A 14,990-nucleotide genomic window follows, 5' to 3' on the forward strand; every position below is an offset into this window, starting at 1 on the left:
ATACAAGTTTACTCAAGTAAGTTTAAAGAAAAGGCCAAGATACTTCAAGAAAAAGCACCACAGGGACAAACCTCACTTACAAAGTATGGTTTAAGATAAAGATCCCTTCTCCAGTCACAAAAGGTTAGACCAGCTCTCACCATGCCCTCTAGGCTCATAAGGGCTTTACCAGTAGGAAGAAGACACAACCGACAGCTCGGACACATCTACACCCCTGCACAGAGGCAAACTTGTTTCTTTCCCACCCCTGTACTTTGTCACCCTAAGCCACTAACCTGCCACAAGGAATACACCATAGCTCAGCCTACAGTTACTTCTCCAGAAATCAGGTAATAAGAACAAGAATGTGATAAATCCTACAGAGGACCTGGTACATGCTATCTCAGCCTCAATCTAATCACAGACTGGCTGGAACCATTAAAACCCATTAGGAAGACAGTCTGGCAAGGTGCTTCCGCCAGCCTTTAGGGTATTGAAATAATCAACAGAGATAACACAAAGCTAAAATACTCATTTAAACATACAGTTGCTTACAGTCTATGCTAATCCACACAGCCAAGAATAAGGGAAAAAGTGCCTTCTAATCCTGTATCACTGAAAGTTTGGCGACAGGGTATTCAGCACTACCATTTTTACTTTTTTTAAAGATACGGCTGCAAAGTCCACAAATGCTTATAAACCAATTCATCAAATAACATTTCGCTTATAGAAGAAAAATCGATTAAGAGGTCATTTGAGAAAAAAGGGATTCTCTATGCAGCTAATTTTAAAAATGCAAATATAAAGCAGTTGAACTTCATACTACAAATCTATCATACTGAAAAAAATGAACTTGGTAGAAATGAGAGTTTAAAAGAAATTATGGCCAATGAATGGTTTCTGAAATGAATGAGGCATAGGCTTACTTAGATGAAAACTATTAGCAGCAATGGTGACCAACTTCGTCTAGGGTAAAAAATAAAAACGGATAAAATTTTGCAACTTTATTCATATTTGGAATTACTTGTGCAAACAGTTTAAAGATAAGTTTAGACTTGAACCATAAAAAAGTAAATTCCATCAGATGAGTCCTATATATTCTAATAATCCAGGGCAGGCCAATAATCTACAATTATAGGTAGGACTTGCCAAAGTCTTATTTAAATGTGTTTTGAGTTTTCTTTGTTTTCAACAAAGGAAGTATATTTGCCCCCAAGATAGAATGCCGCTAATGAAGTGAAGAAAATGAAGCATGACTTTTCATCACTTCTAAAGTCGAATTCAGGGGATATTTTCTGAGAAATACAGAAATGATCTACACAAGGCCATCTAGACCTTCTTAATTTTGCCTTATTCAAAGAGATTAATATTTTTGCATTCTTACCTTTTCACTGAAACACTCAAGCAAGTCTTGGACATACCCTCGCATTTCTTGCAAAAATTTATACCGTTCACCAATACCCCCAGAAGACCCTTCTAATCTTTCAATAGCCCTGGTGGAGTCCACTCGGCTTTGCTGATGTTTCTCATGCTGCTGTCGATTTGTTTTGTGCAGTTCTTTCATGGAGTCCAACCTTAAGAACACAAAAGGATAAATATAACACATTTACACCCCAAAATCTATGCTGTCAGGACTCTTGCAATATTATAATGCATTTAGCTCCACTATTAGAATATAAAAAGATTTGGAGTGGCATCTTTTCATCTGTACTGCTTTTTTCTCCAAAAAAAAAAAAAAAAAAAAATGGCAGTTTACAGACTCCATATAAAGTTATGTGATGGGCTAACCAAAATCTCAGTTTTGCTTTTCCCCCCATATCTTGACTACACTTTTTCAGAGTCCAAGAGGTGCAAACTCAGAAACGTCTTCGACAAGATCATGGAGTGACATTTTTTTAAAACTTTTCGTGGCTTCCACAGAAGTAATCCAAGAAGGTAGCAGAACAAAGTATGAAGTCATCTTCTGCTTAGTGTCTGAAGATGGGCCAGTGAATCTTCTTTGCCGATATTCTGCATCTGCTACCCCAGACTACAAGTTGCCTGAGGGAACACAAAGCTAGAGGACAGGTCTTTAAGAAGTTGATCTGCCCTACCTGTCTTTAAGCTGTTTCTTTACCAAATCAATAGTAACGGGAGTCATCTCATTACTGGGAGTTTTGAAAGGGACTGTATTATCTGTTTTTTGAGATTTGGCATCGGATGATCCATAGGCTGTGTAACTGTAAGGAATGCCATAGGATGAGCCATAAGGCATCGCCTGGTAAGTGTTCTGGTAATACACATTCACTTCAGCGGGCTGACTTGCTTGCACCTAAAAAAGAAACAGGATGTATATGAAAACTAGTAGCTAAAATTATGAAAAGCATAATATTATGCCTTTAGGGTTAAAAGAAAAAAAAACTAACAGCAAAAATTATACCCATTCAATTACAATTACTTATTGTAATTAAACTAAATAATTCTTCAAAATCAAATAAAAGTAAGGCTGGGCGAATGTTCTAACTCTTATGGGATTACTGGATTTGTTACTAATAATTTTCAGAAAAACAATATCACAGTAGAGTTGGATGGGGCATTAAAAACCATCCAAGGCCACCATTTTATCAATGGAAGACGATAAATTACTTGCCATGGTCGTAGAATAAACAGATAAGCAGAGATCAGCATCTAAGACTCCTGATACCTTGTCTAGGACTTGCTCTACTACACCCTTCCCACGCGGGCGTGCAAAATTCTGCATCAAAACACTAGTAACAAAACGTTTACATTCAGGCGACATTTCCACTGCACTACTTACTTCTTTGAAACAAAAGTCACTACTTGGGAACATATTTTTCATCTATAGCAACATTTTGCATTACTGAGAAATCCATCTTCTACAAAATAATTTTCCAAGTCAGGAAAAATAAGTTATACAGGAAAGAAACATTTTCTCTATAGAGGTTCTCAAACTTCAGTGTGCATTAGAATCACTTGAAGGGCCTTGTTAATGGCTGGGCCCCACCCCCAGAGTGGCTCATTCTCTAGGTCTCAGCAAGGTGAGAATTTATATTTCTAACAAGCTCCCAGATGATACTGACGCTGCTGGTTGAAGAACCCCTTTGAGAAACACTGATCTAAGAAACTAGAAATTCTTCCATCATTTGACTACCAAAAAAAAAAAAAAAAACACAAAAAAACACAAAACATAAGAGTTTCTTCTAAAAGCTTACTGGATACATAACTTTATGTAATTTTCTCAAATTATGATACTTGAATGAGTGACAAAGATTGCATTCAACATGCAATGTTTTTACTTTAACAAAGTCGGCAAGAAAAGTTTTTTAATTTACTTTTTAATTTTTGAAGTTTAATTCTTTAGTTCTTACCTGAGGGATATTAATTCCTTTTCTTATCTGCTCCTGTTCCCATCGGCTGAGCTCTTCATCTTGTTCTCCAGTTACTAAAGCATCATCATCACTCCCCTCAATACCTGCAGCAAGCAGCAAAAAAATAATACTAGAAAAGCAGGGAGAGGAGATGCTAACCTGATATTTTGCAAAACTTAAGCAAAACTATTGATATTAACTCAACCTTACTAAAATTTCTATTATGATTTCCTCTCATTCGATACTCCTGACTCTGCTTGTTTTATACACAATATCCCTTGAAGTGAAGGTCAGTACTAACGTAATTGTTAAAATCTTAGATAGGTTCCCTAGTCTAAGTGAGCTTGACGTCAACTCAGCAAAGGGAAGAATAAAACCTAATGCCTCCTAAAAACGTTGAGCCGATTACACAAGTTTATGCATGTAAAGTGCTTAGCACAATACTGGCCACAATAAACATTAGCTATTACCATCATCCTGGAGTTTTCAAAAAAATTCCAATAAGACACTAGTACTCAAGCAAGAAGAGTCCTCTAACATGAAAAATAGTTAAATAAATGTAGGGACTTTTTATTTGACTATTTATTTTGACATCAAATCACCCTTACTAGCAATGTAATGGGTTTATTATCTTATTAAATCAAGTTACCTATTTCCTCAGCAATTTTTTGTCTTTGTGACTTTTCTTTCACAGAAAACACTATACGGCGTTTCTCATCATCATCTTCGTCATCGCTGGCGTCGTTCTCATCTTCTCTAACAAGGCGGCCTTTACCAGGCTCACTATCATGAGGGGTGAAATCTCCCAATTCCCGGGCCATCTGACGCTTTTTCCTTGCAGCATGTATGAAAGCTGCATCTGGAATTTCTCCTGGAAACAAATGATAAGGATTATAAAATGTGTCAGAGTATAAAGTTTCTACTTTCTTGAAAATATGAGGGGGAAAATAATCTCACCAACATATCCCTATCATAGCAATAAAGTTCTAACGTTAGTTGCTGACACCCGCTTCCCAAACTGTGCCTGCAATCCAACTGATTTTCAATTTACTTTAAATGGAAACTAAGTCACTACGGAAACTAAAAAGAATATATAATGGCAATATGTAAGGGAAAGAGTGTGTATGGGGGGGAGCCACCAAAAGCAGTTTTATTTTAACTGTAATTTCTTTCATTTAAAAAAAAATACCAAAATAGTCACATTACTAAACTGGAAAATTACTAAACTAGAAAATTACTAAACTAGAAAATAAAAATTAAGATGTTGCAATGAAAACATTATTTCCTTGGGATAAATTTCTAGATATGGAATTACAGGGTCAAAGAGTAAGAACATTCGAAATCTATTGATTCATATTGCCAAATAGCTTCTTTTAAGGACTACACCAATTAGAATGTTACTAGATCTACGTATATAATTTTTCACAACTTTACCAGCCCAGAGTAAGCATTTTTAAACTTTATAAATGTAAATGAGTTAAATGATACCTCTTTATAATTTAAATTTGGCGACTAAACACTTATTTATTCAAAAGCCGATTAGCCACTGAAGAGATATGTAAACTATTTCCTACAGAAAAGTAAAAACGAAGAAAGTGTGGACAGAAAACTGTTAGTTTTGCTTAGAAGCAGTTCTAAAAAAGTTAGTCTTTTTCTGAAATACGTTAAAAAAAAAAAAAAAAACGACTTCAGTACCATTTATCCATCTACTTGAAGCCCTTTGATAAAAACTTCCTGTCTGACAATGGACTTGGAAAGTCGGGAAGTTTCTAGTTCTCTCACTTTTTATACTTGCAAAAGTTAACACCCTGCCTTCAAACAAGGATGTCATAAGAAACACCATTTACTCCTTCCTTAACAACCATCAACCATCTAGGGAGCTTACTTCAGTTGAGAAGTACTTGCAAGTACACACCTGGACGGAGAACATTCAAAGAAGATAAAGCATTTGAAAAGGCTCCACCAGCCTTTGGCTTTTCTTCTTCCTTCTCGCTTTCCATATCCATTTCATCTTCACCATGTTCACTAATAACAACTCCATCTTCTTGACAGCTGTCCTTAACATGTCCTGTTTTGTCCAAAGGTGGTTCATCTACATTTTTGGAAAAATTAAAATGATTTTAAAATAAAATCCATCAAGGCACTTTTTATTTGATTATGGGTTTGATTCATTAAAGCTTGAACTATTTTCATTGTTTACAAAAACCTCAAACTACTAATGTATGTAAATGAAGTACCGCAACAACAGACACATTTGGAAGATCATATAAAAATAACATACAGGTCACGGAGATGCATTTGAGGCCCCAGTCAATCCCATCTTTAGTGAATTTTATCAAAATTTTACTAATTTATCAAAATTAACTGTTTCTTCCTCTAAACTCCCATAGGTAACTGTTCCTACCTCCTTGAAGCATTATTTCATTTTCTGTGTACTTCACTAAACTCTAAGCCCATTCCAGGCAGCTTTTATCAAGAACAAAGTTTACAGACCAGATATCTTCTTAGTTTATAACCATTTGTCAACCGTCATCTGAAGGAGTGAGACCCAAAAGTCACTTTTAGACTGGGCGATCCTGACCCCACTGCCATGACTAAGTATTTAAGAATAAATTTGTGACTGAAGCAGAGACAACCTGATGCTCTTTCTGGGAATCTAGAACTGGGACAGAGACACAGAGACCAAGGGGCACTAAGAACAGCCACACATACACCAGGAAGGAAGCTGTGCAGTGGCCATATTCTGCCATGTGGACAGAGAGAGCTCTCAGTTCTAATTCTCAGGCCATTCCGCAGGCCAGTTTCAAGACTGCTTTCCTGCCTGGGTTTCAGGAAGCCTATAGCGGTTTCATCTACACCAAGTGGTTTGCTTTACTAGATAGTCCTATTATATCCTCTACCCCAGGAAAAACTCAAGAAAATCAAAATGTTTTTCACCTTGAAGCACTAGAACCTGGCAATGCACACAAGAGGCACAATAAATGTAATGAAAGAATAAAACAAAAGTCTGTTCTCAATATGAAAGACACCCTTCTACTGTTTCCCTAACATGCTCTCCTCCAAATATTGCTTCCAAAGTTCTCTATTCTTCTTAAACCATATTCTACCCCCCTAAACAAGAGTCCCAGGGATAATAACCGTGCCGCTGCCCCCTTTAACTTTACTGAGCTACAAATTTAGGTCGTTCTGTTTTAGGCTCTTTTTCCAGTTCCCATCCTACCTCATTAACCATAGACTTCCTTCTGAAGTACATCCTGAGGCTGTGAGATTTGAAAACTCACTTTACCAGACGTATATAATTAGATAGAGTCAAAAACTACCCATTTCCTTCTGCTCTCAATCTACACTAAATCAATGGCTTTTAATAGACAAAACAGAACTGCAAAAGGTCTACCAGATCAGATATGCTCAGATAATGATTTCCGAAGATTTTAAAAGATCCAGTGTTTCGTTAAGTTCGCAAGTATTTGCTTGTGATTGAGCAAATACTAGTCCAAAACACAGCGACTGCTGAATTTTTGTTGGTGGTCACGTACTACGCTTCCAGACATCTTTATAAAAAGAAATGTTAAATAACCTTTTTCTAGGCTCCTCTTCGCCCTCAATTTTACTTTTTGCTACTACTTCAGGAAACTTGCTCTCGTAAGTACTCTCACTACCTTGAACTTGATCAGGCTCTCCCTCTCCTCTTCTTTAGTTAGTCTTCAAAGACACATAGAGCTTCTCTTTATCAAAATAACTTCTACCTCATCCCAGTGGTCTCTCTAGCTATTGTCCTCTACTTCTCTCTGTCAAACTTCCCAAAGAAGCAGTGTGGACCGGCTGCCTTCTACTTCCACATCAACTTGCAAGCCTCAACCCTGGCAAATGGCCTTTGTGTTCTCCCACTCTAAGGTCACCAGCTAACCCAATGGCTGCAGCCACAGCTAATTCATACAATATGACTGAACAATTTAGCAAAAGATGTTCCTTCCTCCAAATAGGCACAGACCTTAGCTAGTGGACCAGTCTCTTTTGCCACGTGCCCTCTTCCATAAAAAAACATAGCAACCCTGCCAAAAGCTAGCCCTTCCTTGGTCTTTACTTCTCCTGACTTTTCTAGAACTATTTCACACACCTGACCATGGTCATCTTGAAACTTTTCTGTTTTTTCCCCTTTAGCCTTTATGATTCTTCTACCTCTTCAGTAAATTCTCTTCTCTATGTGCATGCTTTTTACAGATAGAAGTCTTTGGTCCTCTGGAATTTTTCCTTTATGCTGCTCCTTCATCAATTCCATTACTTTTGGTGTTTTAATTATCATCTCAATAAGCAACACATCTACATCTACATCTCCAACTGTTCACTGGCTATTCCACTCAAATTCAAGTTTAAGAGTGAACTCATTATTTTAGGAAGACCACACAAATAGGTTTTCCAAGTCAATACCCTTGTTTTGAAGTTAATGCATCTCTGCCTATCTACGGAGGGTTGGGGTAGAAAGAGTTCAGGTTTGTGAGCTGATTAATGGAAGAACTCCAGAGCACCACCATTTTTGTATAATGATGACAATTTATAATATAGAGGTTCCACCTTTGGAGAGGACATTAACTGAGTTATCGGGTGAGAGTTACGTGAAAGTGAAAGATGGGTCACAGACGATGGATGGCTTCATAAACCTCATACCTACTTCAATATCTAAATGGTCCTTTCCCAGGTCTCACTTTTCCTGACCTTTCTTGTTTTATTTCATCACACAAGTTGATTCTCAAGAAATCTGGAAAAAAACGAAGCAGTATCCAAGACTCCAAGATCTTCGGTTCCCCTAAAACTACTCCTCCCACATGCCCTCCCTATTTCTGTTTACAATACATAATTATTCTCTCAGTCACCCTGGCACAAAAGCTCAAATTTGACTACTTCTTTTAAATCAATGGCTAAAGCACACATCGAGCCTACCAATTCTACCCTTGGAACGTTTATCAAATAATCTTTTCTTCGCATTTCTTCTCCTAGACCCACAGCAAACATTTTTAATTCGTCCAAAATTTTCCACCAAGACCAAAAAAGCCTCCGTCTTGCTTAACTGAGACTTTCAAACCCATTAGTAATGGATTAAAGCTGACCCTTGCATTTAAAGTGCTTTAGGCCTCCAATCTTTCCTCATGCCAATCCATGCTGCATGCTAATACCAGGTTAAGATTTCAAAAGGCATTTATCATGTCACCATCTTGGCAAGCCAGTGAACACAGCAACTCTAAACCCCTTACTGAATACTAAACATCTTTCACAATCTGTCAACAGCGGACCTTTCTCCCTAAACATCTTCGTCTACTAATCACCTACTTTAGCCTGTCAGGTGTAGTTGTTCTTTTCCCAAATAGCCTTAGTCACTTTAATCTGTATTAATACCCCCATACCCTCCCTCTTCTATCTTTTGGAATTTAAATTATCAAAGATCCAGCTTCAAATTCTATTTTATCTATGAAGTATTCCTTCTCCCACAACTTAAAATAAAGTGTAGTTACTCTTTAAACAATTCATTGGACATTTTGCCAAACACCGGGTCCAATTATACGTTTAAGTGATGTTGTCTCCAAAATTCGACTGTAAATTTGAGATATAATGACATACTTTTTCACATTAAGCCTGTTGCTGAGAAACTGGGAAATGATCGTTCTATCTTTAATTTCACAAAATAAAAAGATTTCACTAGGTTATGTATTTGCATGAGAATAACTCAGACCGTAACATAGAATACTGGATCCACTTTCCTAAAGACAAATTAACTGCTTACAATTTTTCAACTTAGGTGTGAGAGAACATGAGGAGTCTATACAATGTAGGCAGGTGCCTCGCACTGAGGACTCTTCATCCAGGTGTGTAATAAGGCTGTGTGGAGTGAGAGTATCAACATTAAACTTAGGGCATTCCTAAAAATTCTCTAGGAATTGAACCAACTGGAGAAATACCACCAAAGAAACTGAAAACCTGTCTCTATAAAACACAAGTACAGGGATTTACATAGTACTCCCTCAAAAAGGAATAAACCTGTCTCAGGTGTAAGTGGGAAACCTTTCTCTGTTCAACAGTCTGAACACTAGTAGGAAAATTGGGAGAGGACTTCGTCACTGCAGTAGACACAGTACAGGTGTCATGATTCTGTCTTTTGAAAAAATACATTTACAATGCAATTGTGTTACAATTAAATAACAGAACTGTATCGCCACTCAATTTGGACCCTTGACAAGGACAGAGTAAACTAAATGGATTCATAATATATACAGCAAATCCATTCAATCGCTGTAAGAGAGTTCTCATTTTTTTCATTTCAAAAGAATCCTATTAATTTGGTACTTACTATCGGCTGATGAGTTGAGTTCTGTCTTAATCTTCGATTTTTCAAGATCTTCTTTATATTCTTTCTTGAGTAATTTTACTATCTTTTTGCTATAACTTGATTTCTTCACTTTGAAAACTTCTTCAGTTTCTTAAAAAAGAAATTAAATGAAGTCTGTAGAAACAATTTTCAGACAATATTTTTCTTCCCTTCTAACTTCCACATGTTATGTGCTTTACAAATTCTTCCAAACACATACTCATACACTCCAAAGCATTACATAATTTGAAGTTAACTCAAATCTGTCATAAATTCTCAAAAACTGAAGTCAACTTTATAAATTAATCTGAAATAATGTAAATTTGAGACTTTTTTAAAAAAGGCACAACACATGTAAATTACACAAAATTTTCCTATGTCCTATTGTCTTCCTTAAATCATCTATTTCAGGAGGGAAAAAAAATATCATTGAAAGAGCACTTAATCACCAAATTACGGTTTTTGAAACAAAATATCCAAAATCGAAAGATACTGGTTAACACAGCTATCAAGTCCTAGTAACCCTGTATCACCACAAACTGACATACTGTTATTTCAAGACTAAGCTGGGAACAAACTCTTTTCCAAAATAAATTTTGATGATGTATTGTCTTGTATTTCAAACTTCTGAAGTCAAACACAAAACTTTACCAAATAGTTCTTACATCATCAAAGACAAAAATCTGGCTACATGCCTCTGAAACCTAAACAAACAAACAAAAATCACAGAAAGGCTGAAGAGAAACTGTTTACCTTACTGGAAACATAAAAGCATCTCACGTCAAGAGGACAGTGAGATTTTCCAGTCTGTTTCTTATTTTATAATGACTTAATTGGGTTATACAAACACACAAACAACTAGTCAGAAAGTAAAAACATTTAACGCTCCTTTACGATCAGAAATCTAAACTCACTGCAACCTGGCTTCTCACACCGGATTGGATAAACTGCCTTGAATTACTATCACACCGTCTCTCCTCGTTGTCCAAAAGTAGATATGAGAAGGACGGACACCTGTACCCCTATTTACTTTTATGGGGAAACTGAGGCTGAGCGATTGCAGGGGACTGGCCCAAGGTGACTCAGTACCAGAGCTTCAACTTCAGGCTTCTGTTCCAGACCTAGTATTACTCCTCTTTACAAACCCGGCCTTCTGGTCAAAGATGTCTGGACAGAGCACCCAAGAGGCGTGGGCACAGTGACCTGCAGAGGGCACAGAGAACGTGCCAAGAACAGTCAGGGGACCCAACTCAAGTTGAAACACACCCGCAGAACAGGGTACACTGAACTTCCAATTGAAAAACTCAGGATGACTGATCTGAGCTCTGGCCCCTTGGAGTAGAAAATGCACAGAAGGACGGTGAGGGGGCGGTGGTTAATAAAGGCGGCGCGGGAACGAGTCCCCTGCCGGAGCAGAAGGCCGGAGGCGGGGAAAGATGTGCAGCAGGTCGAGCGGGAAGGGGCTCCGTTCCGGGATGCGGGGGCTGGGCGTCCGGGGAGTGCGGGGAACCCGGGGGATGGGGGTCTGGGGAGCTGAAGGAAGGATGCCGGGGTCTGGGGGCCCGAAGCACGGCGGCTACCTTCCTCCTCGTCCTGGAAGCTGAGCAGACTGGCCCGGGGCACCTCTTTGTTCTCACGCGGCCTCTTGCGCGGCTTCAGCCCGTTGCCGGGTTCCGCGCTGCCCGGAAAGCAGGCTCCGGCCTCACCCCCGGGGCCCGAGGTCAGTGCAGAAGGCAGCGGCAGCCCCGGGCCCAGCAGCGACTCCCCCCCGGGGGCCCTGTCGCTGCCTCCGGGGCCCGGCTCTTCGCCAGTGCCCGGCGGCGGCAGCAACGGCGGCGGCTCCTGCTCCTCATCGCGTTCTCGCTCCTCCTCCTCCGAGTCATTCCGCTTGCGCACGTTCACTCGCCGGGCCTTTCGGAACATTCCCGCGGCCCGCACGGCGGTCTCACACCCGCACCCACACGGCAGCCCCGGCAGCGCCGAGCTACAGACGGCGCACGCGCGCTCTCCCCAGCTCCAGCCGGGTCCTGTCTTTCCTCCCGCTACCGCGCACCCCCGAGCGCGCATGCGCCAGCGCCCTCGATGCTTGAAGCGAACTCCGCGTCTCTCGCGAGAACGTCAGCTTTTGCACTGTCCTCTGTTGGCGTGGAGGAATATTGGCACGGAACTCTGGGACCCCGGTACTATCCGACGGGTCACAAAGAGGATCATAGAGACGAGAAGAAAGAGTAAGCTCCGTCGTCTCGAAGCCGATGGTGCTGCAGTGCGTCTTCCGCTCTTAGGCAGAGCTATAGCCGTCACGCGAGGAGGCCTCCCGCCACGCGCTGGGCGGGGCAAATAGAGGAGAAGTGGGCGGGGGGGAGAGGGGGAGGGGGAGGAGTCAGAAGGAGACGCAAGCTTTGGTGAGAGAGCGTGGGTTCTAGGGGACGGGATTTGCTCGAAACTGAATTGAAGTGTGATATGGCAATTATCACTAACCATGTTGAGTAATACTTCGTATTTCTACAGCATTATAGCTACAGAGTACGTTCAAAACCATTGTGATTCATTTATGATAGATGTTACGTGGTCTGATATTTTAGCCCCCTTCCTTTTATTACAAGGAAAGCAAAAGTGTTTTACTGTTTTCGACTGAATGCCAAGTTTGCTAGCAGTTCTGAAATGGCCAATTTCAGAAACAAACGAAAATCGACTTGGGGGTGCGGGTGATTGTGACATTTCAGACTTCGTCACAATCTTAACTGTCAAGGCCGAAATAGGGTACTTTACTCTGAGGCTGAACTCACAGGTTTTCTTTCCCGTTGCATCACCAAGCTTGGGGTCTTTATCTTCACATGTGCGAGTATAAGTGAAATTTTTTTCATGTCTCAAAATTCAAAAGGTATTCATGTGAAAAAAAGAAAAAAACACAACACCCATCTCTAGAAGCCTTCCAGTTCAGTGGGAATATTAAAAGTTTTTCATCCTCCAGAAATATTCTGTGAACAAAAAAAGCAAATACATATGTATATTTTTATGAATTATCTTTTTTACACAGTGTATAAACAGTGCATTTTTTAGTCTAATATAAATTGAAAATCAGTTCATATCTGTACATGAAGCATTGCCTCTTCTTTTACCCAGCTACATTGTTGAAATGTACCATAATTTATGTAACCAGTCCCATAAAAATTGATATTAAGGTTATTGCCAGTCTTGGTATAATAATGTTGCAATAAAAGCTTCAAAAAATGGTCGCAACCTTAGAGTGAACTAGAATTGGAATTGCTAGATCCACATGTGTGCATTTGTAATTTTGCTGATTCTGAATTGCTCTTTACAGAAACTGTACCAATTTGTACTTCCACTGGCAAATATGAGAGTGCCTATTTGCCTATACCATCCTGTCAAAATTTCACTTAAGATTTAAATTCCAAGTTGAAGTAGACAATCCTAAGCCCACTAAGAATTTCTGTGTCATACACACCAGCCTTTTTTCTCTGGTTTTCTTTGATTGGATTTGAGATCTGCCCACCAGGACTCACTTTTGGAAACTGGTCCTCTGTAACATTTTCTTCTATGTAATAGGAAAAGTTAATAACATCTGACTTCCATTCTATTCACATTACTCTTAAATTCTTATATTCTGGCTGTTCAGCATTGATTTAAGTTCTGATTCCAACAAAGTGTTTCATTGGTGAAATTGAACTCCAATTCCCATCACAAAAGATTCAAATTGTGCCTGGTCAGCCTGCAGACACCTGAGCCAACAGACAGATTAGCAGTAACATGATCAGGGTAGAGGTAACGAAGATAAGGTCCAAAGCAGAATGTGTTAATATGTTGGCCTAAAACTTCCAAAACATCTTCCACTGTAAAAGTGTTGATTGAATATGGGTATAGGGGAGAACAGTTGCATTTTAAAGTGAGCCAAGGTATTAAGAGACAACAAATGTACTTATAATTTTGACAGTCTACCTATTCAGATAATTAAAGGGCAAAGTTAAACACTTAAGTTACCTTTCTGCCCAAGCAAGCCAGAGGTCCTTCCAGAGGTTATAGACCTGTGGAAATTAAATTCCTGAAAATGAATAGCTTGTCAGCAGTATATTATCAGAAATTCATTATTTTATACAGTACTTCCGTGCTTTAAATATTAAACTGATTTGTTTATTGAATGTAGTATGTCATCACCATTTAATATTGGAGTGTCTTTAATATTCTGAAAAGACAAAGATTGCTTACATAGAACTGTCACATCAACTACCATGTTTCCCCGAAAATAAGATCTAGCTGGACAATCAGCTCTTATGTGTCTTTTGGAGCAAAAATTAATATAAGACCCAGTCTTATTTTACTATAATATAAGACCAGGTATAATATAATATAGTATAGTATAATATAATATAATATAATATAATATAATATAACATAACATAACATAACATAACATAATATAATATAATATAAAATACAATACTGGGTCTCATTTTACTATGATATAAGACCGGGTATAATATAATGTAATCTAATGTAATACTGGGTCTTATATTAATTTTTGCTCCAAAAGACACATTAGAGCTGATTGTCCGGCGAGGTCTTTTTTCCAGGGAAACAGAGTATTTTGTTTGAATCAATAAGTTGGTGCAGTTCTTTTTAAAAAGTCACCATTCCAAGCAAAAATTCTGATTAATTTTTTCACCAAATTGAGACTTTCATGGAATAATTGACCCATAAATTCAGACAAAATAGCCAAACCTGTTTTGTTCTGTTTGCCGACTCAGTATTAGACTCGGTAGTCTGGAACAGTGGTTACCAAATGCAGGTCTATGAAAAGTTTTCCTTAGTCAGCTGCCAAATGAGAAGAATAAGGACAGTCTGTCTATGTAGAGTAGCCAGATGTCCTTACTTGGGGAAAAAAATAGTCCTTTATTCTGAGATTGTCTTTCTCTTTCCATGTTAAGATACTAAAATCTCTTTCCTTCTGTGAAATAATGATGATAGTGTGTTTGTTTGTTTTTACATCTTTATTTGGCAAACTAAAAAATAATGAAAGCTAAGAGTCTAACCCCAATTTTTTATTTTACCTGAAATTTTTATTTGGCAGGCAAAATCTGATAGTCTAGGCATCCCTGATCTAGGAATTTTTTCTTTTCTTTCTAAAACTATAACTCAAGAATTCTATTCTGGAAAACAAAGCTGAATAAATTATTTAATTAAAAAAATTGTAAACCTTGCCTTGCTGAAAGCAGTTCTGCATTAACTTATGGTAAAATGTAAGATTTGTCGGGGAGGAGATTTTATGT

At 38.6% G+C, this 14,990-nt stretch overlaps 1 protein-coding gene across 1 annotated transcript in view; it reads right to left on the minus strand.

Moving 5' to 3' along the window:
* The window catches only part of PAXBP1 (PAX3 and PAX7 binding protein 1), a 32,070-nt gene extending 20,273 nt beyond the window's left edge, over positions 1–11,797 (minus strand). Inside the window, exons 1-7 of the mRNA XM_033130599.1 lie at positions 11,286–11,797; positions 9,688–9,816; positions 5,263–5,439; positions 3,997–4,218; positions 3,348–3,451; positions 2,073–2,290; positions 1,364–1,553 (exon numbers count right to left, since the gene is read on the minus strand). Coding sequence (XP_032986490.1) covers positions 1,364–1,553; positions 2,073–2,290; positions 3,348–3,451; positions 3,997–4,218; positions 5,263–5,439; positions 9,688–9,816; positions 11,286–11,772 — 1,527 coding nt within the window. The 5' untranslated portion in view covers positions 11,773–11,797. The remainder of the gene's footprint in view (positions 1–1,363; positions 1,554–2,072; positions 2,291–3,347; positions 3,452–3,996; positions 4,219–5,262; positions 5,440–9,687; positions 9,817–11,285) is intronic.
* Positions 11,798–14,990: the final 3,193 nt, after the last annotated feature.

This window comes from Rhinolophus ferrumequinum, chromosome 2 (genome assembly GCF_004115265.2).
Source record: "Rhinolophus ferrumequinum isolate MPI-CBG mRhiFer1 chromosome 2, mRhiFer1_v1.p, whole genome shotgun sequence".
Lineage (NCBI taxonomy): Eukaryota > Metazoa > Chordata > Mammalia > Chiroptera > Rhinolophidae > Rhinolophus > Rhinolophus ferrumequinum.